This window comes from Epithele typhae (genome assembly GCF_022376455.1).
Source record: "Epithele typhae strain CBS 203.58 chromosome Unknown BXZ73scaffold_9, whole genome shotgun sequence".
NCBI classification, from domain to species: domain Eukaryota; kingdom Fungi; phylum Basidiomycota; class Agaricomycetes; order Polyporales; family Epitheliaceae; genus Epithele; species Epithele typhae.
In genome coordinates, this window is record NW_025954200.1 from 638,738 (window position 1) to 664,584 (window position 25,847).

Sequence of the window (25,847 nt, forward strand, 5' to 3'; positions counted from 1 at the left end):
GTCGTGCCGAATAGGCGACGACCTAGGGGCTCTTTATAGCTTCTGCTGCCCCGCATTCACCTATGGCACGCTGTACAGAGCCGTGCCGACTGCGTTATCGATCACAAGGCTGACTTGTTCCATCAGGCACAACTTGGCTTTGTTGGTGGCGGGCTCGTGCTCGTGCAACGAGGCTCGAGTCTTCCAAGCCGATTGTCGTCACCCGGACAGGGAACAATGGAAATGTGCCTCCATGCGCCCATCACTGTAACCTTGAGGGGGAGGTCAGTGCCAACATCATGGGTAGCCACCCAAGGAGGCGTCTGATCCTCTTTGTAGCCCGACCGTCAAGTGAAGAGACAAGGACGCACCCCCTCTACCGGTTCGATGTTCCCGCAACGAACTCGACCTGAGTCCCACCGGGCTTGTGATGTAATTTTTCTATCCAGATAGCCGAGGAGGTGCCGCCAGTTGGTTTGTTGCTCGCAATCGATAGGGGGAGTGGCGAGCGGCTGCTTCGTGAGGTTTTGCCTCGCCCGGGACACCTGTGTAGACGATCGGTCCTGTGCGGCAATTCGGATGCAGCTGGGTGCAGGGATGCTGAGCAGGGTCTGCGGTTAAGCGGGCCGACCGCAGAGACGAGGAACGGGTTTGAAGACTCCGACAGTTCCAACTCCGAGCCTCGTGGACCCAGGTGGCGGACGCGGCATGCGGGGAGACCTCCTCTCCGACAGACATGCTGCAGACACCTGCTCTTTACGCAACCACCGACGCCATTTTTCTACACATGAGCCTTCCGCCCTCGCCCCAATCCTCTCATGGAAAGCCGTTCCGGCCTCAAGTTTCAATCCCCCCTATCAACCCAAGAATCACGGCTTGCACAAACCCGAAAGCCAGTATGACTAGCACCCGTGGAGCGGGCGCGCGTTCTGCAGCCTTCCTCCCACATTTTTATCGTGCACGGCAAGATATGGGGGAGCGGACTAGCTGCTCGCTCACTGCAGCATGCTGGAGAGGCGGCTGGGGAAAACTTCGGTAATGAGGCAAGTCTTATCCCTCGCACCCTCACGCAGCGCTCCTGGGACGCAATGACGACACAAGGCTGGGTAGCAACCGAGATGCCTAGGCCTGGAGGGCTGGCAGTTCGCCGCTTGAGGCTGACAAGTTTCTTGTTGACCAGACCAGCTGAGCATTTCAGTACTAACGTCGTTCTCCTCGTACCTTCCTTCTGCTCAACCGTTGTCTGTATCCCTGCTTTCCCGCGCTTCTTACAACTGCTGTGACGACCCCGGTGTATTGGTATCGCACGTACAATCCCACCCGCATACGCCATTCCTCGAGCACTCGCGCAAGCTCCTCAACGCAGAATATCGGCCATAGACGCTCGCTCCACCACGCCAAGCCCCGCAATGCCCCATTATACCGCCGCAACAACAGAGAAGGTACGATCCATTACTTCATGATCGAGCGCGTTCTCATCAACATTATGTTGCGTCTCGGGCGTTCATAGGTCGTCCCAGGCCGAAGCACGGCTCCCTGTCAACTAAACCCGATACATCCCCTCCCCGTGGCGACTTCTTCTACGACACCCCACGTTCACTCACGGACGACTACCCCTACTTTCTCAGGCACCAGCTCCGAAGAGTCTGCACCCAGAATTCACCCTCTGACGAAGTCTTCCTCGAGGCGAGCGAGATCATCCCGGGACTTTTTGTGTCGGATCTATACACGCGACTTCTCCTCTGGCCTGCGCCCGCCTCGGGATCACCCATGTCCTCACGGTACTCACCCCACCTATGATACGGTTCCCCTCACACGTCTCCCACACCACACTCCCCGTCGAAGACGCCCCGGACGCAGACCTGCTCTCCCGCTTCGACGACGCTGTCCAGTGGATCCACGACGCGATGACGGGCGGTCCTGGCGGGGAAGCGGAGTCGGAGTCGAAATCGGAGTCGGAGAGCACGAGCCCACGGCCACTCCCCCGCCGGCCCGCGTCCTCGTCCACTGCGTGTGGGGGATGTCGCGGAGCGCGAGCGTCGCCGCCGCCTACCTCATCGCTGCGCGTGGCATGTCGCTCGACACTGCCCTCCTCACCATCCGCCGCGCACGCCCGGTCGCCTTCCCGAACGAAGGTTTTCTGGCTCAACTCCGGTCCTTCGAGTACGCTACGCGGGAGCTGGAGCGGCTGGCCCTCAGCCGCCAACACGAGGGGCTGAAAAGGTGTCCTGACTCGCCCAGCCTCGGTGACGCACCGCACGGCGGGCGTGTTGGGGTGTGAGTGCCGTCATCCCCGGGATCCTCACCCGAAATGGGCGAAGAGCGGGACGGGGGAGCGGAGCGACGGAGATTCGGGTTCGGATGACTGCTGGACGGTGCCCAGGGCTGGCTCGGGCTCGGAAGCGTCTCATCGGTGCGTGTGGCCCCGGGGTTCGTCATGTTCACGTCTACAGTACGCGTGCTCGGAGAATCATGAGCGTTTCTTCCTCATTCTGTGGCGACGCGACGGCGAGGCTCCTGGCCGTTACGCGGATCAGCAGTACGACATTCCCGCGAACGTTGTACAGGTGAGGATCGCACGCGCTGGGGCATGCCGTCGTGGAAAGTACGGTCCAGGACCGTCCTGCGAGACAGAGCGGTCAGTGGTGCCACGACGTACCCCCCGCGTCATGGCATCCTCATTGTGTGCCCATCAAGTGGAATGGAGCGAATGCATTCCCGAAGTGATATCGTTTCAATCCTTCTATAGGTGGTCTTCTTTCATTCAACATTGAAATTGGTGGGGCGCATTCTGCCCTCTGCAACGTGCCAGCAAGGTCATTCTGCCGCGCCTTCCGTATTTTGCTCGTCATCGGAGCTACCTTATGTCCGCCCGAAGGTTGGCCATCGCGAGAGCCGGAGAAGGTGGTTTCGTAGCCACCCGTTCGAAACACTAGCAGATCTCTTCTTCGGCTACCGGAAGCGTCCACTCGCCACCTGAACGAGTAGCAATCACTCCCAGATTTCGTATGTCTCAAACGCTTGGACCAGAAGTCTACCGCAAATGAAGGAATTATGGTTTTCGCATTCATATACAGCTATGTTCACTTAGTCAAAACTTCCGTCGGCTGGCGCGCGCTCAGTCCGGCGGTCGCGCAGCTATGCGCTAGCCTCATGCTCTGCCCCTCAATGTTCTCGAAATATGCATCATGTTCCCGTGCGGCACCTGTGAGTCGGATATTTGATATTGTGTTTTGGAAAACAACGTGTGCGGCCGCGCGTCCGGTGTGCGACAATACGAACTGCACAAACAGCGCTCATCGTCGAACCACGGGACGGACTGTGCGGCCATCAGAGGATCGATAGCCTCGCCCACTTTAGAGAATTTTAGGCCTCGCCGTGCTCCGCGCTCCGAACACGCATGCGTCATGTGGGAGGCAGAAATTAGAATATCCGTCCGTACGACCGCTGTCCAGACGCGCATGACCGGAGTCCCGACCGGACCACCACCAGCACGCGCGCACCGCACGGCGCAAAGCCTCCCTGAGCAAGTACGTAAAGGGGCACCAAAGCCTCCCAGATTGCCATAGCGGTGGGCGTGAACGATCAGGCGGCGCGCGAGGTTCTCGGAGGGGGTTCCGAGGTCGGCGCCGAGGTCGGAGGGTGGCTCGTATCGCGCATCCATCGGACATCGATTGGCAAATGCACTCGCCCAGACTCGCCCGAGGGCCGAGCGTGCGTGTCGGTGGGAGCGAGCGCACATGGGGCTTCCGCGAACCATCGTTGTGGGACGGGATTCCGAGGATTATGTGATACAAGCGCCAGTTGAAGGCACAGAGGTGTTACAGAGGTGAGTAATACACATGTCGTGAAGGGTCGTTGTTCACTGAGACCTCTTGCTGCTATCGTCTTCGCAGCTGGTACCTGCATTAATGACCTCTCCCGCTTCAGCGTCCCGGAGGCCTCCCACGCGGTAGTCAGGCGCGTAGAAGTAAATGGCAGGTAGCGCGACGAGAAGCGCCCCCACAATGTTGCCCAGATACGAGGCGATAAATGACCTGCAAGGCGGAGTGGCAGACGAGGGTCAATCTCGACGCAGTCAAAGTTGACGGGCTGATGGAAGTGTACGAACTTGCGGATGTATTCAGCAACTGACAGCTGAGGTCACAAAGGCGTGACGGTTCAGCACAGGGAACGGTAAGCGAGCCGACGTGCGTACTCACATCCGCGCCGAACATGATACCAAGCGGGACGGAGAACATGTTTGCCACGACTGTCGTGGCGCGTGAGACTCCTTAGCACAAGCGAGAAAGGCTTAGAATGCCCACCGTGGTCATATCCGCACGCCACAAAAATCTATAAAAAGGGACAGATGGTGAGCATACTAATCCAGCGCTGCCGACATCTTCACATACCATAATGGGGATCCAAATAGCCACGATCTGCGAAAACGCCCGGCTTGAGTTTTCAAGAGAGACCGAGCGCACTGTGCTGCTTACCTTCGAGACGGTGTCACGAGCGCCAGCTGCTTGCTGCGACGGTAGATGCGTGAGAACCGGGCTGACCTCATGACTAGGAGAAGGGAGAGTCGTGACATACCCAGACGGCTACCGAGACGAGCCAGTTGCACCCAATGCCGCGCAGGAATATTTGGTGCCATGCAGGTTCGACCGCCTTGTGACTGGAGCACGCTCAGTACACAGCACTTACTCCACCCACTATCAGCACCCACATAGCGAAGTTGACGACAGCGGTGTTGTAAGGTGCCGTCGAAATCACACCAGTGGCTGGTAGACGAGTGAGGAAGCGCTGAGACGCGCTGAACTAGGAGAACACGCACCTTTAGTGAGGACCCCAGCAAAGAACAGGCTCCCGCAGAGGTTGCCGAATGTGACTGCGATCCGGTGGACGACGTTCAGGAAGTTCGGCACGGCAGAGACCGCAGGCGAGGGGCGGCGCACCGTTGATCCAGTTCAATAGCAACCCCCACCACGGCACGGCGCCTCGGATGCACGCCATGGGGAAGATCTATATTCCCTGTGTGAACACCGCGCTGACTGTGAGCGGGGAACGCACACACCATCATGTTACTCGTCAGCAGCTCCTGCCCTTGAAGCACGATCCTGCACGTCCGTCAGCTTCCCTTCGCTCTCTCGCTTCGTGGGAGAAGCGCCCGCACATGATAAGGCCGACGGGGAAGACAGCGCCAGCGAGCAGCTTGACAAGGCCCGGGTTCGATGCCGTCAGCCCGGGAGAGCCGCCGTTCACGATCTCGAAGAGCAGCCCCCCGAACGAGAGCATGGCTCCTGCTGCGAACTGCCCGCGCGCACCCTCAGCTATCTCGCACATAGCGCACTGGATGAATGCGTGCTCACCGATTTGAAGAACACGAGATCGGCCCGCGTATTATGCTTGATGACGCCACTCTCGATCATGCCGACCGCGACCTGAGCCGGCTTGAGCGTACTGGGGGGATCGAGGCTAGCCATCGTGCGCAGTATCGTTGGGGAGGACGGCTTGCTGTGGTGCAGGAAGTGGCAGGAGGGCGACCCAGGGTGCGTCGAGTGAGAACCGGGCGAAGCGCGGTGGGGCGAGATATATACCACCCGCTCCCCGGAGGGGATACAAGTCCATACTAGACTAGTCCCCGAGCGTTGGCGCGAGGTGACTGGCGGCTCCGCGTTGGCGAATCGTGTCATCCATACAGTCGCAAGGCGCGAAACTCCAGCAAGGGGTGCGAAGATCCCAGAACACTACCCGTGCAGTTTGATGCTTCTTTTCGGCAATCAGGAGACTGGACGGGCAGGCCATGGGCAGCGTGCGTGTCTGTGGAACGGTGTGGGACGGGAGCAGCGAAGAAGAAGCTGCGGACGGGTGGGGTGGAGCTGAATGCTCGACAGTGCGCTATAAGGAGAGGACCGGGGACGCGCCGCTCTTGCAGAGTCCTCTACAAAAAACCAAGGAGAAGCGAGTTGCCGCCGCCAACTGCGTTCGGATCCAACTTCAAGCGCGGGTGATAGAGCTCAGAGTCGAACGACGGCACTGTCGACTCCCACCGTGGGACGCGGGGTCGGAGCGCGTACCTGAGGATGCATGAGTGAATTTGGTCATCATGTGGGGAAACAAGCGTTTGCATAGTTTTCCCCCACCGAGAGCGGATGAGTTTTGACAAAACATTTGTTGAAGAGCGTATTGGTCGCGCCCGGCGTCGAGGAAGTGGCGGGGACGGTATCAGGAAGGAGGGAGGGAGCCACGAGTGTAGGAACTATCAATAGAACATCCCCGTGAGTGGCTGGCGGTGAAAGAGCGAAAGTTCAGCGGGCTCGCGTCTCACCTGACTGCGCAGATGCAATAGCGAGTAGAGAGAAGAAGCTCAGAAGCACGATGCCGTTCGTGGTTCTCCGATACTGCACATCGCGACCCTTGAAAGCTGGTCTCAGAACGGTGACTCGAGCGTGCCTTACTCGGTGGACGGACGGCCACGGTATGACATAATGAAGGTGAATGAGCATTTTCGGTTACCACAACCGCTATCGCGGCTGACCGGTGGGGAGATAGAGCGGGTGATATAAGACAGTAGGTAGAACCCAACAAAATGCTACAACTAGAGAAATTATCGATCAGTTCATGATGGGAGAACGTTGGCAAATAACAGACATGGACTGGACACCAGACGATGACATAATCCAAGGAACGGGTTAGGAACTACATTCGTGTTGCGGACACCTTCTCCATCCATGCGAGCGAGGCTTTCGTGAAAGCCGTTTCCTGCGGCTGCGGAGAGCTTCTACACCCAGGCAGCACGCGCTCGCCAGTCTTCCGACAACCGTTTCACCAATCCTCCATGGTCCCATGGGCCGGATGACGAACACAGGGCGAGCTCAAAGCATCCATACAGCTTTTCCGTGACGTCCCGGATGCCTCCAGGTCGCTGGTTTCGATCTTCATGGTCTCAGTTCGCGGAAGTCTTCGGGACCCGGAGCATGATCCATCAACTGAGATGGGACCTGTTTTTCGGCGATGATCTCGAGGGTTTGCACATGAGGGGCGACGCGCGGCCATAGCGACAGTCGGACACCCATTGGGGTCCCGGGGTTTACGAGACGGAGTCGTGTCAACGCTGGAAAGGGTGGGTCCGCGGCGAGATCATCCGCGGCTGGCGGTGAGCCGACACCCCAGTTGTTCGGATCGCTTGGCTCGGGCCAACCGGCATTGGAGTCGGATTTGTCGCGGAGGAATAAGCCGTCGTCGAGATGGATGGTAACTTCGCGGAGATTGGCGAAAGTAGGAGCGCGGACGAAAGGGAGGAGTATTTCGTTGTGCTGGAGAACCGTGAGGGTTTGGAGGCCAGGCGCAACACATGTGAAGAGCTGGTAAGGATAGGAACGAAACGCTTGTTCCATGCCGTTTTCGCCTCGCGCCAGGAGTGAAGGTCGCGGAAATGGTAGCAGTCTCCGAGGATGACCATGTCGACGGAGGGTGGTATAAATGTGAGCAGAAGGTGGTGAACAGGGAAGACGCCGGAGGTGGACGGTATAGCGGACTGCAGACAAAGAAGAAACTCTGGATGCCCCAGAGACTGTGCAGTGTGACCGAGTGGAAACGGGAGAAAGCGGATAGCTCTCGGAAGAATTTGGAAGAGCGAGCAAGAGCAGCTCCTGTTCGTCCACCATCTACGCACGCGAGGCGCAGAATGATGTGCCAAACGTCTTCTGAGAGGGTAACCATGGCGGGCTGGATCACAGAGAGCAAGTTCAGCATTGGCAAGGAAGGCGGTGTGTGCAACATACCTGATGGTAGTTGATGGTTATCTTGGTCAGGGAACTATGGGAAAACGAACAGGTGGCCTCCAAATGCCGCGGTGCAAGCTCTTATGTGCTTGGGTGGGCTTTCGGTTTGTGCTACCAGCGCAAGACTAGATGATCGGATGACTGCACTGTTGACCCGAGACCCACGCGCTGAGAACACGGAGGCGATGTCGTTGGGAGATCGGCAGCATGCACGAACACCGGAATAAGTAGGCCAAGCGGGAGAACGCAGCCTCACAGAGTCCGATGGGACGAACCGTCAAAAGGAGCCTACATAGCCCGGACACTACGCCTCGCCACCACCCGCCCCGACCACGCCTCACCACCGCCCCGCCCCGGCCACGCTGGTCCCGCCAAACATCCCGTTTGGAGCACGAAGACGATAGGCTCGGGTACTTGCCATCTTGAGAAGTAACCAAGAGTGTAGATTGCAGACTCGGTGCGTGATTTCATCCGCGGTTGCGAACCTTGTAGTTGGTCTTCGATCCAGCACCATTCATAGCCCCCAGGAGATGTTGCATCTTCACAGGCTAACGACGTGCTGCACAAAGAAGATCGTGGTCGTCTTCGGATGAGAGCAAGAGGAACGAGGTGCGAGATCGTCGTCGTTCGTAGCGAAGACAGCGCCCATACAGTGGTCGAGCAAGGCGCTCTGCCTGTAACCGCCGTGATCCCACCTTTCCGCCCCTCTCGCCAGCGCAATATTCATTATACCCCAGACCCGCAAGGCCTCCGTGATACTACCTAGTCGACGTCTGTCTCTCTTCTGCTCTGTCTCAGATTTTGTGCTGGGGCTTGATCGCTGGCCCCTAATCCATGTCGGCCGCTCCCGCTCCTCCCGCTCCTGAGACACAGTCGACCTCAAAACCATCTGCAACAAGCGATGCAACGCCGACGCATCCCAACACTCCCATGGCCAACTCCGCTGCCGTCCTACCCACGCCAGAGCTCCGTTTAAACGGCCGGCGCGCTTCCCATGCCAGCCTGCACGCCGCCGCCCGCGGAGACGACGATTGGGGTTCCAACTTTTGGGTCACCCTAGTGGACCCGCAGGTGCGCCCCCTTGGCCCCGTTGCACGCACGCCTCCAATTCGCTGACACTCACACTCCCAATCGCCGCTGTGATCTCTGATCTACGTTGCTTTTGCCCCCGATGGCTTTGACGCGGGTTCACGCGGGACTGTATGCGCGCTCGGACAGTCCCAAGTATCCTTCTACGCGTGTCCTGCGACCGGAGACGTCAGTTGGGACCCGCCTGTGGGGAACTTCCTGTGAGTGCGGTTTTATTGTTCATTTTTCATCAGCGGGAAGGTCGAGCACAAGCAGTCTTTGGAAAACGCGGTGAAATCAGTGGATGAGGAGTACTCGGGAATATCATCCAGCCTCCCGACGGGCCCCATTGTGCGAGCCGTGATCCGTCGTGATCAGGGCATTCACACGACATTTCGCCCACGCAACACGTCATCGTGAGGTGACAGGCAGCCTCCTCTGTGAACAAAATATGCACCTCGCCCATTTGTCCTTCGTGTTATTCGCGCTTCACATCCAGATTATGAGACCGGTTGGTTTCGGCGAGTCATGGAGCTTGTTTTGCTGCGTCTGCTGAACACAGCTGTTTTGCCGATAACTGACGCATCCGATTTGCAGCCTACCTCCCAGTCCCGATGGCGAGTGGTGGGAGATGTTCGACGAGGCGAGCGGCTTGCCCTACTACTACCACACAAAGTCCGGGGAGACAGTTTGGGAGCGCCCAGATGACGCTTTCGTTATTCCACTCGGCGTCCTGCAAAACACCGCCCTTACACGCCGACTGTCCATCACGAATCGTATGTCAGTTGTTGGCGAGATGAAGGCGGTATTCAAGTCTTCCGGGGAGCGCACACCCTACCGGCGATCACGTTCTTATGTTGATGAGCAAGAATCCCCTCACCACGGTAGTCCAGCACAGGCTCGTCGCTCGCAGTCATCAACACGAGGTACCCCAACACGGACCCACCAAACACCACCGAGCCCCACCTCTCCTTCGAATCGGAACGGAACGCAAGGGAAGCGGCCGAGTCGCAAGTCGACATCGAGCGCCGACCACATGCAACAAGGATCCCAGGGCCCAATCTCTTTCGACGGCGGACATCCCCTCACGCCCATCCCCGGCTCGCCGTATCACTCCGATGCATCCGTGTCTCGCTCTGTACGGGATCGTCGACATCATGGATCTGCACCAACTACACCCCAGCAGAAGGATATGCCCAAGCCCAAGAAGGATAGTCCTCCCCGAAAGAGCTCAACAGACGAACCGACTCTGCATCGATCCCGCTCCAAGTCGTCCTCGTACATGGAATACCGCTCTGCCCAGCCACAAAGTCTCTCTGCGGCCTTGGAGATGATTGCTGCCACTCCGTCCAACGGCAGTCCTCAGGATTCGCGTCCCTCACACAGCGCGTCAGACATGGGACACAGCACATCGCGTTCGGACGCTGGACATGTCCGGCGCTCCGTCTCTTCTCCCCAGCCACCAGACTCTCCACCTAAGATGAAAATCAACACAGATCCGCGCCTGTTGAGCGGCGTGTCGCTAGGCGACAGCCTGCTTACCCCCGAGTCGCCGTTGAGGTTCAAGTTTAAACTCAGCATGGACCGGAGCGTGCCCCCTACACCAACTCGACCCACTCCTGCTGCACCGCAACCGAGGAGGAGCATCTCGAACCCGGTTGGTATCCGTGGCAAGGAAATCGGGAATCCCGTACTCAATCCAGGCGGGTTCATCTACATCCTGTTCGCTTTCATTATTGGCGCTAATACCGGCTACAGAGGCAAATAAGCATATGAGCCAGCTGGTGGATAGGAATGGCAGGACACCAATCCCCATCACCATCTACGACAAGTCTCCCCGCAGTCCATCCCTCAACACTGGGTATGTTTCCATCCCGGTCCTGCCCTTTGTCAAGTCCTAATTTGACCGCCCAGGAAATATCCCGTTTTACCTCACGACCTTGCTTCCGATATACAGCAGTTCGCAGAGTCTGAGTTTGCGCAACACTACTTTTCGACCCATCGCACCGGTTTCATCTTCAAGCGGAAGATCCCCGTGGCTCAATTGATGACATGGCAAAAGGTAAGTCATTATTCCACCTCGCTGATGAGCGCGCACTTAGTCTCCACTGCAGGGTCCAATTGCGACGCCACTACTGAATCTTAACCGGGCGTTGCATAAGGACGCCGTCAAGACGTTTAGGATCATTCAGAGGGTAATGGGTGACAGGGAGCGGGGCGGCAGCATCACTCCCATGGCTTCCGTCAATGCGTCAGCCGTGTCGCTGCCTCAGTCTGCGGCGTCACACGTGTTGTTGGAAGAGCAACGCTGGTTGCTGGGAGAAGGACTCACTCATGGGGAGCTCCGTGACGAGATCTACTGTCAAGTTATGAAGCAGCTTCACGGCAACCCTAACCCGTATGTGCTTTATTTTGCTCTCCGCCTCCAATGCCTAATGCGTTGTGTAGGGAGGGCATCTTCAGAGGCTGGCAGCTGCTTTGCGTTTTGCTGGTCACCTTCCCTCCCTCAAAGAACTTTGAGGCCTACCTGCAGTCGTACTTTCAGCAAGCGACCTCCCAACACGAGGGTCGGATCGACGTCATGGCCAAGTACTGTCTACGACGATTAGCGTACATCTCAAAGAAGGGCCCTCGAGGAAAGCCACCGGGTGCTGCTGAGATAGAGACGGCTTCGGTAAGCAGAGCATATGGTGACTGGTTTCATTCCAACCTGACATAATCTATGCTAGGATGCTGCGTTCCACCCCTCCATCTTCGGGGAAACTCTTGATGGTGTCTACAGGTTGCAAGAGCGCAACTATCCTGACAAAAAGGTTCCGATAATCCTTCCTTTCCTTGCCGATGGTATCCTCGCTCTTGGTGGAACAAAGTCCGAGGGCATCTTCCGCGTCCCCGGCGACGGCGACCTCGTTTCGGACCTCAAGCTACGGATCGACAAGGGCTACTACAGCCTTGACGGTGTCGACGACCCGCACGTTCTCGCCTCCCTCCTTAAGCTTTGGCTCCGCGAGCTATGCGATCCCCTCGTGCCGGACGAGATGTACAACGAGTGCATCACGAGCGCACACGACCCGCAGGCGTGCGTACAGATCGTCCGGCGCCTCCCAACTATGAACCGGCGGGTGGTGTTGTTCGTCGTCAGTTTCATGCAACTGTTCCTTGAGGACAAGATCCAGGCGGCGACGAAGATGACTAGTCAGAACCTGTCGCTTGTTATGGCCCCAAATCTGCTTCGTTGCAACTCGGACTCGATGGTTGTTGTCTTCACTAACTCTCAGTACGTTTCCTTTCCGCTTTACTGACGTCCGTTAACTGAGAAATCTTGCTGGCAGATATGAGCAGCAGTTTGTGCACAATCTCCTTGTGCATCTCAAGTGCGCCGAGATCGATTCTGAATTCGTGCCCACCCACGGTCATGGCGCCCTCTCCATCTCATCCTCCGCACCCCGTCCGTCCAAGGTCGGCAAACGACCGAATCGACCGAACCACTGAGCTCTTCCCATGGACGTCTGCCTGTCTACCGCATTTGTACACATCGCGATCCACTGTCTGATTCTATTGCTTACTCTATCCACCGCTCACGTTCGCTTTATTTGCCCTCCTGCTACCCACACCGGATACCACTATAATTCGTCCCACTCGCTGCTCTGCGCGCCTCCGCCTCCGCCCTCGTTGCCATTCCCTGTCCCCTTGGGTTCCGACAGTGAAGATACCGCCATCGTGCTTACTACACTCGTTTATTCTCCTGCTCCCGCTGGTCTCTCTGTTGTATCATTCTCGAGCATACACCTCGTCATCCCGCTTGTCATTCATCTTCGGCCACACCTCAAACGTAACGCATAATACATCATCTGATGCATCTACGGATACTAGAAGGCGTGACTACACCCAACGCAGACAATCGCGAACTCGCAAGTCTACAAAAGCCCAGATCTCAGAGCCTTTTCGACTTCTTTCCCAGCACCTCCTCCTTGGCACTTTTCGACGCGCCTGCCTTCGCCGCCAGTACTTTCCCTTTCTTCTTCTCTACGCCTGACGCAGCCATCTTCTGCTTGATTTCGTCCGTAGACACCGTCGCCGCTGGAGCATCCGCATCCGCCCCGCCCCTCGACTTACGCCTGCGCTTCTTCTCCACCGCCTTCTCTGTATCAGCCGTCGCCGCGGGTTCCGCAGCAGGCGCATCTGTGCCCTCGCCCTCGCCCTCGCCTGCGCCCTCACCCGGCTTCACCTTCTTCCCCTTCGGTTTCCGCTCCCGTTTCGACTTCGGCACCTCCTCCTCGCCCTCGACAGCGAGCTTCGCGATAGCGGTCGAAACCGGGGTATCCACGCTCGCGATCGCCTTGCTCTTCTTCCGTTTCGCCGGCGTTTCCGTCGCCAACCCCTCGGCGGGCGTGTTCGGAGGGACCTTCGCGCCCGACGCAGTCGCAGGAGTAGCCGCCGCGCCATCCTCGAGGAAGTCGACCGCGGCCGCGCGACCCCTCCTTTTCCTGGACTTGGACGCCGCAGGCACGGGGGTCGAGGGCTCAGGCTCTGGCGCAGGAACGACGACCGATGGGCCTTCGGAGGCGTTTTCAGCAGCGGCGGCTGCGGCGGCTGCGGCTGCGCGAGCCTTCTTCCGCTTCTCCCTCTTCACTGGTACCACGGCGTCGGTGATGGGTTCGGCGGCAGCAGGGGCAGGGGTGGGGGCGGAAGTCGGCGCGGGTGGCTGGTCATCCGATGCTACCTGCGACTTCTTGCGCTTGCGCTTCTCCTTTTTCTCTGGGGCCGCCTCAGGCACTGCGAGCGGAGGTGCCGGTACCGCCTCAACTTCGGTCTCGACTCCAGACTTGCGGCGCTTCTTCTTGGCGGGCTCTGACACCGGTGGGGGAGCATTTGGTGCAGGGGGCTTGGTGGCCTCAGGCTTGCTCTTTTCTTTCGTCTTCGCGGGAGGTGGGTCAGAGGTGGAAGCGGTGGGAGCGGGCGTCGCGTCCGCGGCCTTCGACTTGGCCTTCTTCGATTTCGGCACTGGTACGTCTTCGCCTGCCGTCGTAGCCTTGGCCTTTTTCTTCGGCTGCTCCTTCTCCTCCTCGACCTCGGCCACGCGCTTCTTGCCCTTGCCCTTCGCGGGCGGCGGGGGTTCCTCGACCTCGACCTCCATCTCGTCCGCCTCGCCCTCGTCGTTGTCCATCTTCGCATCCTCATCCTCGCTGACTACATCCATGAGACCCTCCCAGCGTCCGCCCGCGCCGGTGCCGAGGTCGCATTGCCAAACCGGGAGCGCTGCCGAGAAGTTCGTCTTGACCATGAGGCTCTGGACGTTGTCCCAGCCACCCTTGATGTGCTTGACGACCTCGGGAAGCGCGGTGAGAAGGTTAGCGAGGACGTGTGCCGGCTTTTGGGAGACGGTGCCGATCTTGATGGACCTGGACGGCACGTATACCCGGATTAGTGTATGTAAGAGGGCGAGCCACATGAGATACATAGACGTACGTGCAAGTTCCCTGGTTCTGATGGAAGTAGGTGGAGGAAATCGCGCGCTCGAGTTCGCCCTTGAGGTCCTTGCGCGTGATATTGACAGGGATGGGTTGTCTGGAGAACCCTCAACAAACGCGAGGAACAAACAAGAGAAGGACCCACTTCTTCGCCTTGAAGAAGATTGAACCGAGCAGCGCAGGCAGCAAGGGCACGACGCGTTCGTCCGCGAGGAATAGCCCGTTCTCCTTGAGCAGCAGTCGGCGTGCTTCAAACGGCTTCCACTTGCCCTTCAGGTGCCGGATGTCGACAACACGTGAGATGAACTTGATGCCCTTCTCGGCAATGAGGTCTTTGTACTCCCGTTGTGGGTCCTTCACGATGAGGCAGATCGGGGTGGTGCGGGGATCGACGATAGGGAACTTCACCGGTCTGCATGACTGGGATCACAATGCTGAACGGAATATGAGAAAGGAGTAAGGACATACATCCGTGCTGGCTTTATCTTCTTCTCCGGGTGCATGACTTTCGTGTTCACGACAAGCCATACGGTTTGCTCCTTGCTGCCCAGAAGCTGGGTTTCGGCCTGCTTTTCTTCGTGTTTTGTCGCATGCGCGAGAAGAGCCTCGACGGCCTTCTTGCATTGCGCCGAAGAGACTCGTTCGTCGATGAGGGTGTTAGGCATCGTAGGGGAGGGGAGAGGAGGGAAAGCAGCGGTCCGCCGACATGCGCCACTGAGCTGCGTCTGTGCACAAGCCTGGCACAGAGTCCGAAAATCTTGAGATCACGTGGGAGATGTAAGGTTAGGGTCTGTGCCGTGGACGGCCCGGGTGCCTGGAACATGGCGACCATTCAAGATCAACTTGTGGCGACCTGTGCAACTTGATCGTCTGTGTCGATCCACTGGCTGTCTGGGTGGCTATCGCGACAGCTGTGTCAGGACTCAGACTCAGAAACCAAACGCACCCCCGTTCACCTGTTGCACCGCTGCATGCTCGCGTTCCCGGTCGTGCCTACCTTCACCTTCCAGAGCGCACTCACGCATCAACTTTCCCCCTAACGTCGATCAGACGGCACACGCTATCCATGTATATATATATAAGTACCATGCCGATCTGGAGATGCGCCAGTCTTTGTCTTTTCTTGCCCTCAAGCCGCAGTAGCCATGGCCTCGACGCTGGTCCTCGCTGCGCTTGCGCTCGTGGGCTTCGTCTTTTGGCGTCTCGTGCACAACTTCTTTGTCGCGTCCCCGTTCGACAACATTCCCGGCCCTGCGCCGGGATCAATTTGGGCCGGTACGTCTTCCAGCTCTGAATATCGTGGTTCGAAAACTGAATCTTCGTGTGTCAGGTCACATGCTTCAGCTCTTTGACCACAATAACTGGGACTTTGTCCGCGACATGGTCGAGACGTACGGTCCTGCCGCCAAATTCCAATCGTTCCTCGGCGTCGGTCTTTTCTTGTGATGTGTCTAGTGCGGCTCACACTGAATTTTACCTCTTGTTATTTTTTAGAAAAAGCTGCTGCAAATCGCAGATCCAAAGGCCATGCACAGCATTCTCGTCAAGGATCAGGATAGCTACAGCCGCGGAGAACCCTCCGAAGTGTCAGCATCTGTTCCTGCCCTGTCCGAGCTGCACTCACAACGGATTCCCACAGACTCGGCCAGCTGCTCCTCGGCCCCGGGTTGTTCTCCACCTTCGACGTTCAGCACAAACGGCAGCGCAAGATGCTCACGCCCGTGTTCAACGCCGCGTATCTGCGAGGCATAACGCCGACTTTCTATTCCATAGCCGGGAAGGTCTGTTGTCGCGTTCTAAGGAGGGTCGTCTCGCAGCTGACGGTGACTTGTGAAACCCGCACAGCTACGGAACGCGATCTCCGCGCAGGTGCAGAACACCACCACCGAAGTGGACATGGTCGCATGGATGGGCCGCGCGGCGCTCGAGATCGTCGGCCAGGGCGGGCTGGGGCACTCGTTCGACCCGCTCGTCGAGGAGACGAAGAACGAGTACACGGAGGCCGTCAAGCAGTTTGTGTGCGTGCTTTCCCAGCTGCCTCTCTGCTCGTCCCTAGACCCGCTAATCTGTGTTGTTCCTTCATGCAGTCCGGCTTTCGGTGATATCGCACACGTCCGCATCTTCCTGCCCATTGTCAAGTACCTCGGGCCCTCAGAGTTCCGGCGCAAGCTGCTCGACTACGTGCCGGACCGCAAGGTGCAGCGTATGAAGGTGCTCACCTACGCCGTGTACGAAAAATCCAAGGCGATCTTCGAGGCGAAGAAGGCGGCGATAGACGGCGGAGACCAGGAACTGATGCACAACATTGGTGAGGGCAAGGACGTCATGAGCATTTTGCGTGAGTCGCATCTCGCCCTCTCATGCCGCACCTGTCGCTGAGCGCGATGCAGTCAGGGAGAACCTCATGGCCTCTCAGGCGGACAAGCTCACCGACGAGGAGCTCCTGGCACAGATGGCGTACGTTCTGTCGCGCTTCGCGCGCATACACCCACATGACTAACGCAACCACCGCCTCCCAGGACGTTCATCGTAGCCGGTGTCGACACCACCTCGAACGCGATGGCGCACGTCCTCCAGCTCCTTGCCGAGCACCCCGGCGCCCAGACGCAGCTGCGCAACGAGGTCCACGCGGCGCAGGAGACCTACGGCGACGAGATCCCCTTCGACGAGGTCATGGCGCTCCCCTACCTCGACGCGATCTGCCGCGAGACCCTCCGTCTGTGGGCGCCCGTCGGCTTCGTCGGCCGCACGTCAGTCCCTCTCCCCCTTCCTCTCGCCGTGGTCTCGTCGCTCACCGCTCTCAAACCGCCGCAGAGCCGTCGCGGACACCGTGCTGCCGCTGTCCGAGCCGCTGCGCGGGCGCGACGGGACGATGGTGAGCGAGATCGCGGTGCCCAAGGGCTCCCCGATGTTCCTCAACCTGCGCGCGGTCAACACGAGCCGGGCGATCTGGGGGACGACGCGCACGAGTGGCGGCCCGCGCGCTGGCTCGCGCCGCTCCCGAAGACGGTCGAGGACGCGCGGATCCCGGGCATCTACTCCCACCTGACCACGTTCCTCAGCGGGGGCCACTCGTGCGTCGGCTTCAAGTTTTCCCAGCTCGAGATGAGTGCGTCCTTTCCCCTTCCCTTCCCCTCCCGACCTCCTCCTTCCCCACTTCCGTCTCGTCGCTGACGTCTGACGCCGCCGCGCAGAGGTCATCCTCGCCACGCTCGTCAGCGCCTTCAAGTTCGAGCGCTCGTCCAAGCCGATCGTCTGGAACTTCGCGCCGGTGTCCTACCCGAGCACGAGCTACGACCGCTCGCAGCCGGAGATGTTCCTCAACGTCACCCGTCTGTCCGACGGGCGGTGATCCGTGAGTCTCCGGGGAGTATTTATGCCCAAGATAGACATAGACGTTCGGATTCGATGCACATTTTCCCTTTTTCCTCGACCCTTGCAAGTGAGTTCCATCCGCCCCCTGTGGCGGGCGTTGCTCTCAGCACCCGCTGTGCTGGACGAGTCATGCAATCCGGGACATGCCCGGCTTGCATGTGCATCCGGACGGCGGCACCGTGGACCGGCGCGAAGTCGACCGTCTGATCGTCCGGAGATGTGGAGGGGAACCATAGTGATGTCGTTCCTGGTGGCGCAGGGTGCAATGCTGCGTTGACTACGTGCTCGAGACACCAAGTCCGTGGACGCTCGACGTGGGCATTTTCCCGTCGGCATCGATGATACCGGTGAGGACACGGAGCAGTACTTGGTGTGCGTTGATATTTCCGAGAGCGCAGAAACACAAAAGGGCGTCCCGACAGCCTTGGAACTTAAATTAATATCTGCAGCCGTTCCTTACCCGCGCGATTGCGGAGCCCACACCTCATATCGACATACGTACAAGCCCTGTTTAGCATGTTCATCAAGAGATGGGCATGATGGATGTGGGAAGCCTGCAGAGCCGTGCAGGACAGGTCGAGGGTTGATTAGGGCGGCCTTGGCCTTTTTTGCCCCACATAGGAGCACGGACTCAGGACTCCTCCCCCTCCTTCTGCGGACGCCTGCGCGGGCTGTCCCGGGTTAGATGAGTTAGCGCATGTGCTTACTAGCTGATCCGTGTTTAGAGGCATACGAGGGGTGCTTACGAGACACAAAATGAGCCAGGGAGGTCTAGATTGCTCAGGTACGGCTGAAGCTCATCATTTCTGACGAGCTCTAAACGCGAGAAGATCCCGTGTGCTGTACTAAAGTTGATCAAAAAGGACAAAGACGACTTGTACAAGCTGAAAGACGCTTCGTGGACGCTTCTCCACGCTTCTTCACGGGTGTGGGTTCCAGAAGGCCGGCCATCTACAGTCTTCTGCAGTGGGACTCTCTGACCTGAGCCCCGAGCGTTCAACGAGAGCGTCGAGGAACGATCTCTCGTCCGCATCCAGACGCCCCATGACATCACTCTTCCCTAACACGGCAAAGACGTTGCCTAAAAGAGAGCGTGCGCACGTGCGACAGCGCTTGCTCGCGGTCGAGCGTTGCGGAAGATAGAACCTAAGCAAGATAGAGGTCGTGTGGCCGCGCGGGTCGAGTTGCTACCCATCATCGACACTCGGTCCCGGCACTATCCACTTACTCAGCCGGCGCGGACACAGGAGATAGGTCCGAGCCTGTCCTCGATTCCGCCTTTCCTTTTCCAGTCCTCCGTGGCCGGCGCGACCCATCCGCCCCGGATATCGCCACAAGTGCTGGAACGATGGCAGACCACCCTGTAGACAAAAGATGTGTCGTATGTAGGGCTCGACAGCAGCCCGACACCGCGCGCAGCGTGCAGGCGTTTTCCAGTGCCGGGCGGCGGCAACTGCGCGCCCGGGCGATCCGCCGACATCATCAGGCTCTGGGTTCCGAAGCTGTTCCCATCACCCGCCGTGCGGTCCCTGCCAGGTCCTGCCCTCTGAAATGCGGCCCACAGCCCGTCCGACCAGTCTTCGCACCCTGCCCCCGCCCTCTCCTCCTAGCGCCGTCCGTCCCCCTTCCTTCCATCACCTCCTTGCGCCCTGCACGGCGTCCCACCCACCATGAGCAAGGTCGAACGCAACGTGGAGACCCCCGACCCCCTCACCGCCGCCCTTCAGCCCCCGCCCAACGAGTCTCCGGCCGAGCGATGGGCTCGCGAGCAGGCGGAGGCACAGGCACGCCGAGTCAACGACCAGATCGACTCTGAGCTCAAGGCGGAGCGGCTCGCGATGAAGAGGCGCAAGCCGCCGATCAAGGTCCTCCTCCTCGGCCAGAGCGAAAGCGGCAAGTCGACGACGGTGAAGAGTGCGTACTTTCGAGTATCTCCGATCGGTCCTCGCATTCAGATTCTGACCTCCACTCCGCGCATGTCCGCCGTGCAGACTTCCAGCTCTCGTACGCGCGGTCGTCCTTCCTCGCCGAGCGCGCCGCCTGGCGCGCCGTCATCCACCTCAACCTCGTCCGCTCCGCGACGACGATCATGCGCGTCCTCGCCAAGGAGCTGCCCGGAATTGACGAAACGGTCCCGATCGACGAGGACGACGAGGACGTCGACAAGGCGTCGTTCAACCCCCCTACTGCGTCGGGCCCCTTCACCGACTTCCACTATTCACTTCTGCAGCGCCTCGCGCCCCTCAGCCGCGTCCAGCGCACGCTCGAGAAGACCCTGGGTGCCGCGTCCGGAGAAGAAGTCGACACTGGCGGCTCAGGGGGCGCAGTCGCGCCGTGGGCCGGGGGCCCAAGACCGCGGGCAACGCGGCCCGCATGAAGGAGTTTGCGGTCACCAGCCGGAGCGGGTGGAAGTCTGCGCTAAGCAGAGTCCGCGGCGGACGAGGGAGCATCGACGAGCCTCGCCAGGTACGTGCCAATCTGCGCTCTCACACCTTCCCTCCGGCCTCATTCCATCCGCGACGTGTTTGCGGCACACAGCCCCGCCGATCGTCGCTGGCGAGCAGGCCGTCAAACGTGGGCCGGGAAGACGAGGAGCCGGACCAGATGGACGAGCTTCCGACGGTCCAGGAGGCGGCGGACGTGATTGCGGCATGCGCGGAGGACATGTGGGCGCTGTGGCAGGACTCGGTCGTGCGTGCGGTGCTCCACCACCGGGGGATGTGGCCTGACGAAGGCCCTGGTTTGTGAGTCCTCCTCCATCATTCGTCCGCTGTATGCGCCCTGGGGTGGAGCCGCGAGCGGTCTGTGTGACGTGCTGACGCGCCGGGCAGCTTCCTCAACGATGTGCGACGGATCACGCAGTTCGACTACGAACCGTCAGATGACGACGTCGTGCGAGCACGGTTGCGAACCATGGGCGTGCAGGAGCACAGGTTCATTTTCGAGAAGGGTATGTTTGTCCTTTCAATTCAATGCGTCTTGGCCCGCCCTCATCGCGTTCCTGTCGTGCAAGGCTCGGAAGCCGGGCGCGAGTGACTGATCTACGACGTCGGCGGCGCCCGCTCTCTCGTAAGCAACGTTTTACCTCCGACCGTGCCGGACCCCATACCTGACCTCTTGTCTCCCTTTCGCAGCGACACGCATGGTATCCGTACTTCGACGACATCAACGCTATCATCTTCCTTGCGCCGATTAGCTGCTTCGACGAACAGCTCGCGGAGGACCGACGTGTGAACCGTTTGCAGGACAGCATCATGCTCTGGAAGGCCGTCTGCTCTACGAAGCTTCTGGCGAACGTGCAGCTTATTCTCGTGAGTGCCCCACTCATGCAATTTAACCTTAGTAGGAACCTCACACCCACCGTCCCTCCACAGTTCTTGAACAAGTGTGATCTTCTGCAGAAGAAGCTCACCCGCGGGGTCCGCGTAGTCGACTACATCCCCACATACGGTGACCGCGTGAACGACGCTCCTACTGCGGCGAAGTGTACGTCGCTGTCTCCTGTGTAATCAGTCCTACCGTTGCTGACATGTGGTCATGGTACAGACTTCAGACAGCAGTTCAGGGACACACTTGTCAAGCACTCTCCCCAACAGCGCGGGTTCTACTCGTATCTCACGTCCGTCGTAGTACGTGTCTTCTCTTCCCTTGTATCCGGGATGCTGGCAGCCCGGAGCGTTGTGCGTTCATTTCGCCAAGACCCCGTCGCTCCCGCACTTTCACCTCTTGCGGGGGCTATGCGCCCGCTCCGGTCGCCGTCACCCCTGGCCCTGCGGCGCTTCCCCAGACTTGATGTCGCGCCTGTACGGGACGTGAGCTAATTTTCCAACAGGACACGAAAGCGACTGCGATCCAAGTCGCTGCTGGTGCGTACCCACCCACTCCACTCACGGCACCATCCTGAACGCGCGTTTTTCTCTCACCCGCAGTTCGCGAAGGCATCCAGCGGAACCACCTCAAGGATGCCGACATCCTGTAGGCGAGGATTCGGACTTCACCCCCCCGTGCTTCGCCCGCCCGCTCACCACTTACCACATCATCTTTCTACTTCTCACGACGTGCGATGCCCACCTCGCTGCCCTGATCTCCGTGTCATACCAAATGGGCGCGATGATGATACCGATGCACCCCATAATTCACCCGACCCGCATTTCCGCTGCTGTCAATCAATGTTGTACCTCGACTCACTCTCGCCGCCGTTCAATTCTCGCCACGTCAGGCGTCTCGTTTCCTCTTTCTCTCCTTATTACCGTGTTAGTGTATCTTTATCGGAGCACTTGTATATAGCCAGGCTTCCTACGACGTCCCCGCCGCCCGCCGCTTTGGCATGCACAGATACCGTTCTCTGCTCCTCTGTATTCGACCAGCATCCGCCGCGTTAGTTTTCGGAACCGGCTATTTTTTTTCCCGTCAGCTTCTGCTTCTGTGGTCGCTACGCGACGCCGGACATCATCTGGCGTCCCGTCGTAGGCTCTCTCCCCGACCCTGGCTCTTTAAAGTGTCTCCCACACACTCGCTCGCCGTCGATGTGGACCTGTGGACCTATCCCCTCTCCCACGCACTTATTTATCCTCGTCTCCCAGTCCAGTCCCGTGTACGCTTAGACTTTTTAACGCCATTCCCTGACCCCTCGAGCTCCAGCACCTAGCTTAATGCCGATTCCTGCCAGCGCTCCGGTGCTTACTGTATGCACTTACTTGCCCTCGGTCTGTCGGTGCACCCCACTGCTGAGAATTGTACGATGTACTACGTGTTGTATCCCCGATGAGCATCTTATTCCGCGTCCGCCTCTTCCGACGGTATGCGTGTACTTGAACAATAGAATCAGACTTGGAAGACGGCGTATCGAGCCACGCCATCCCTTTCGAACTGGGGGAGGGGGCTGGTTCTCCGATGCAAACAGACATGGCAATTGTCATACACGGTCGGAGGTTCGAGCCGCCGCACACGCGCTCTGCGTCGCCATCCGAGCAGCCAACGTCTTCACCGTCGGCGGCCCCTCGGCATCTTCTCGCGCCACCCGCATCCACTCAGCGCATCGGTACGGCCCCTTGAAACCGTCTGGAGAGCCCGCGGTCACGCACATATGGAACACGCGGGGAACCGTCCGGCACCTCCACCTCGCCGCCGTCCCAGAAGCCGTCCACCGTACGTGCAGAGCCTCGTTCCGGTGGACGGTCACCATGCGGCCCGCGACGAGCCGCCCGCCGGGGCTTTGCGCGAGTGGCACGCCGTTGCTTGAATTGTGGACACGCCGTACTGTCATGGTATGAGCGACGGCGTGGCATACCAACGATGGCACTTACCGTGTAAAGCATATATAGGTGTGGACTTGGCAGCCACCTATGAAAGAAGACATGCACGGACCGCGTGTGCGACGCACACGTCTGGAGAAAACCCTGCAATGGCTCTGTCACGGTAATACTTGGACCGAGTCGCTCGTAATTGACGCGCCGCGAACAGGCTCTCGCTGGCCAATGCATCCGAAATTTCGAGCAGCATTTCCTGCGAGCGAACGTCATCTATGCAGCAGAACACTGACGAGGCTCGGCACCTTACGCGATGGCCGAGTCGGGTTTTCTGGGCTTCTGCTCGCTGCTAAAGAAGGTCGTGGTTGAAAGATGTTGGAAGCAACCTGCCACGGTAATCTGGTATACCGCCGACCCTGAACAGACGCCTTGGACCTGCGCTCCCTAACCACTACATCCAACAGACCGCAAGCATCCTGCCTACACCACAGGAACCTCGAATATAAGCGGTACTTGGAACGGTTAATGCGACAAAAGCGAAAGGACATTCGGTGAGGTTTGAGTTACTGCAACTTGGGGAGTCCTTGAAGTCGATCACGGTGAGTCACTTTATGCGTTCTTCTAGCTACTAGTAAATAATGAGAGACTGCACGACATAGTGAGATTTTATCGTACCGAAAGCGTACAAGTACAATTTCCAGGTCCGGAGAGAAAGCCAGTCCGATATGTCCGAACGTCCCCAACTCCTCATAATAGAATACACAAACCTGTTTGCATTCCCAAGTCCTTCTCTGAGACGCCTCAAGCGATAGCAGACAAAACCCGCTTCAACCCCGCCAACGGCTTGAACATCTGGAGCGACAGCTCGACGCCGTCGAGCCTGATCTTCCCCAGCGCCCCGCGGTGGACGACCTCCTTCCCCCTCGCCTCCTCCTGCGCGCGCGCCCTCGCGCGCTCCCTCGCCTCCGCGACCTCCCGCCGCTTCCGCCGCTCGTACGCCCACTCGCCCTCGTCCTCCCGCTCGCGCGCGCCCCAGACCCCGAGCGCCGCGTCCCCGCACATCGCGCCCGCCCACGCCCACCGGAGCCGGTCCGCCCAGTACGCCGCCTCGGGGCGGAACGCGCGCCCGCGGAGGAGGACGATCGTCGTCCCGCGCCGGCCGTGCCGCGTCGCGTGCACGGTCGCGAACGCCTCGAGGCGCGCGGCGTGGCCGGAGACGGGCGCGCGCACGAACGGCTGGACGAGCGCGAGGCGGAGGCTCGGGAAGAGCCCCGTCGGGTCCTGGCGGTTCCGCCGGAGGAGCGGGGCGGAGCGGGCGTGGTGGGGCGTGCGGGGGAGCGGCCGGGGCGACGGGGGCCACTGCGCGTGCAAATCCAGGCTTGAGAGGGACGGGGGCGGGAGCGGGGGGAGCGGGCCGGTGGGGGGCGGGTGCGGGGACTCGCTGCGGGCGCGGACGTGGGCGCGGGGGATGGTGAGCGTCGGGGTGTCGAGCATCTCCGGCACGAGCTTGCTCGCCTGCGAGACGCGGAGGTGCGTGAGCCCCGGCGCGAGCCTGCTCCACACGGGGAGCGTCTTCTCCCAGGGCGTCGCCTTCGCGCCCTCGTAGACGACGTGGAGGTGGGTGAGCGCGGGGAAGGCGGCCGCGGTCGGCTCCAATCCCACGTCCGACTCGGGGGCGGGGGAGGCCGCGCGCGAGGGCGTGCCAAACGGCCTGCGGCCACTCTCGAATGACCCGCGCGAGTCGAGCGACGTCTTCGCACAGCCGTGGAAGGACGCGTTGGAGGCGGTCTCGCTCCCCGTGCTCCGCGAGGCAATGCTTCCCGCTTTGTCGGACTCGAAGGAGCCGCGCGGCGGCGTCGCCGTCGTCGCCGTTTGGTCGAACGCCGCGCGTGAGGTCGGCGCTGTGTCAAAGGAGCCCCGCGGAGTCGCAGACCACTGGATGTCCCCGTGGACGAACATGCTGTCGTTCGCGAGGAGCGCGAGCTCGTGGAGGCGCGGGAAGCCGCGGAAGCCGTCGACACCGAGGACGTACGGGAGCGGGAGGTCGACGCTCTGGAGGACGACCATCGTCTCGAGCGTCGGCGCGACGAGCGCGAAGAGCCACGGGACGAGGACGACGAACTGGGCGTCCCAGGACGCCTTGGCCGCCGCCCACGCGCGCTCGTCGTCCGCGAGCTCCTCGCGCTGCTTGCCCTTGCCCGTCGAGTACTCGTCCCACGCGCGCCACGCGCGCTTCGGTGCGTCACACTCGCCAGGGAGGAAGTTGAGGAGCAGGTGGTGCGCGGGCAGGGTCCCACGGGCAGGCGATGCGGATCGGTTGCGCCGGTGCGCGAGCGCCGCTTGGCTGCGCGGGATGGGGCGGCGCGGCGGCGCGGCGGGCGCGGTGTGCGTTCGCTGGAGGCGTTCGTGGCAGAGGAGGAGCTGGCCAATCTGCCGGAGACTGGTGAGGTGGAGGGAGTGGAAGCGGAAGGGCGCGGTCTCTGCCGCGACGGCGCGCGAGGTGCGGGCGAGGGCGGCACCGGTGGGCCCGCCGTCGGTGCAGGCGTACCGGAAGATGTCGGCGCGGATGGGACGGGGCAGGCTGTCCATGTCGGAGAAGAATAGCGGAGGCATGTGGGCAGAGAGCGGCGGGGTGGCGGAGAGAAGAGAAAAGAGAGACGACCGCACGCCAGGCCGGTGATATATGCTGGAAGCGGAGGGCGGGGGCGGCAGTCTGCGGGAAGGCGGGACCGGACACCGTTGCCAATATGTAGGCAAGCGTAATGGCTATGTCAACCCTTGGACATCTGCCCTGTTGGCGCTGTCCGAAGAATGACGGCGAGACGGCGGGTCTACCCCTAGGTTGCGTAAGTACCGCAAACCCCAGCACGGTTTGATCAGTAAATGGTTGAACGTTGAGCTTGACGGGCACAAAGCGCTGAAATGCAGTGATGCCC

The 25,847-nt window shown here is 60.0% G+C and overlaps 7 protein-coding genes across 7 annotated transcripts; 3 read left to right on the forward strand and 4 right to left on the reverse strand.

Moving 5' to 3' along the window:
* Positions 1–3,841: 3,841 nt before the first annotated feature.
* On the reverse strand, positions 3,842–5,447 carry BXZ73DRAFT_42946 (Formate/nitrite transporter; the record flags this gene model as incomplete). Its single annotated transcript, XM_048019056.1, has 13 exons — positions 3,842–4,016; positions 4,091–4,116; positions 4,182–4,231; positions 4,287–4,314; positions 4,374–4,400; positions 4,458–4,490; positions 4,558–4,639; positions 4,691–4,745; positions 4,799–4,852; positions 4,920–4,986; positions 5,039–5,081; positions 5,138–5,274; positions 5,334–5,447. The coding sequence occupies 13 exons, from the start codon at positions 5,445–5,447 to the stop codon at positions 3,842–3,844; spliced, it is 891 nt and encodes a 296-aa protein (XP_047880539.1).
* A 1,455-nt stretch (positions 5,448–6,902) lies between these two features.
* BXZ73DRAFT_98962 (uncharacterized protein) lies at positions 6,903–7,361 on the reverse strand (the record flags this gene model as incomplete). The annotated part of the gene is made up of 1 exon (XM_048027845.1): positions 6,903–7,361. The coding sequence occupies one exon, from the start codon at positions 7,359–7,361 to the stop codon at positions 6,903–6,905; it is 459 nt and encodes a 152-aa protein (XP_047880540.1).
* A 1,221-nt stretch (positions 7,362–8,582) lies between these two features.
* BXZ73DRAFT_42852 (uncharacterized protein) lies at positions 8,583–12,308 on the forward strand (the record flags this gene model as incomplete). The annotated part of the gene is made up of 9 exons (XM_048019037.1): positions 8,583–8,819; positions 8,967–9,037; positions 9,414–10,538; positions 10,594–10,677; positions 10,731–10,878; positions 10,931–11,214; positions 11,265–11,490; positions 11,546–12,093; positions 12,149–12,308. 9 exons carry the CDS (start codon positions 8,583–8,585, stop codon positions 12,306–12,308), a joined length of 2,883 nt encoding a protein of 960 aa, XP_047880541.1.
* Positions 12,309–12,750: 442 nt separating this feature from the next.
* Positions 12,751–14,952, reverse strand: BXZ73DRAFT_42725 (ribosomal protein L1; the record flags this gene model as incomplete). The annotated part of the gene is made up of 5 exons (XM_048019014.1): positions 12,751–13,089; positions 13,636–14,218; positions 14,286–14,384; positions 14,433–14,699; positions 14,756–14,952. 5 exons carry the CDS (start codon positions 14,950–14,952, stop codon positions 12,751–12,753), a joined length of 1,485 nt encoding a protein of 494 aa, XP_047880542.1.
* Positions 14,953–15,432: 480 nt separating this feature from the next.
* Positions 15,433–17,639, forward strand: BXZ73DRAFT_88752 (cytochrome P450; the record flags this gene model as incomplete). The annotated part of the gene is made up of 11 exons (XM_048025070.1): positions 15,433–15,562; positions 15,618–15,715; positions 15,782–15,873; positions 15,927–16,068; positions 16,133–16,305; positions 16,375–16,625; positions 16,678–16,744; positions 16,807–17,037; positions 17,102–17,216; positions 17,258–17,396; positions 17,482–17,639. The coding sequence occupies 11 exons, from the start codon at positions 15,433–15,435 to the stop codon at positions 17,637–17,639; spliced, it is 1,596 nt and encodes a 531-aa protein (XP_047880543.1).
* A 1,693-nt stretch (positions 17,640–19,332) lies between these two features.
* Positions 19,333–21,641, forward strand: BXZ73DRAFT_88753 (G-alpha-domain-containing protein; the record flags this gene model as incomplete). The annotated part of the gene is made up of 11 exons (XM_048025071.1): positions 19,333–19,576; positions 19,654–19,988; positions 20,015–20,406; positions 20,494–20,612; positions 20,676–20,694; positions 20,737–20,740; positions 20,797–20,973; positions 21,037–21,148; positions 21,209–21,291; positions 21,495–21,528; positions 21,592–21,641. The coding sequence occupies 11 exons, from the start codon at positions 19,333–19,335 to the stop codon at positions 21,639–21,641; spliced, it is 1,569 nt and encodes a 522-aa protein (XP_047880544.1).
* Positions 21,642–23,712: 2,071 nt separating this feature from the next.
* On the reverse strand, positions 23,713–25,524 carry BXZ73DRAFT_98967 (uncharacterized protein; the record flags this gene model as incomplete). Its single annotated transcript, XM_048027846.1, has 1 exon — positions 23,713–25,524. The coding sequence occupies one exon, from the start codon at positions 25,522–25,524 to the stop codon at positions 23,713–23,715; it is 1,812 nt and encodes a 603-aa protein (XP_047880545.1).
* Between the last annotated feature and the right edge of the window lie 323 nt (positions 25,525–25,847).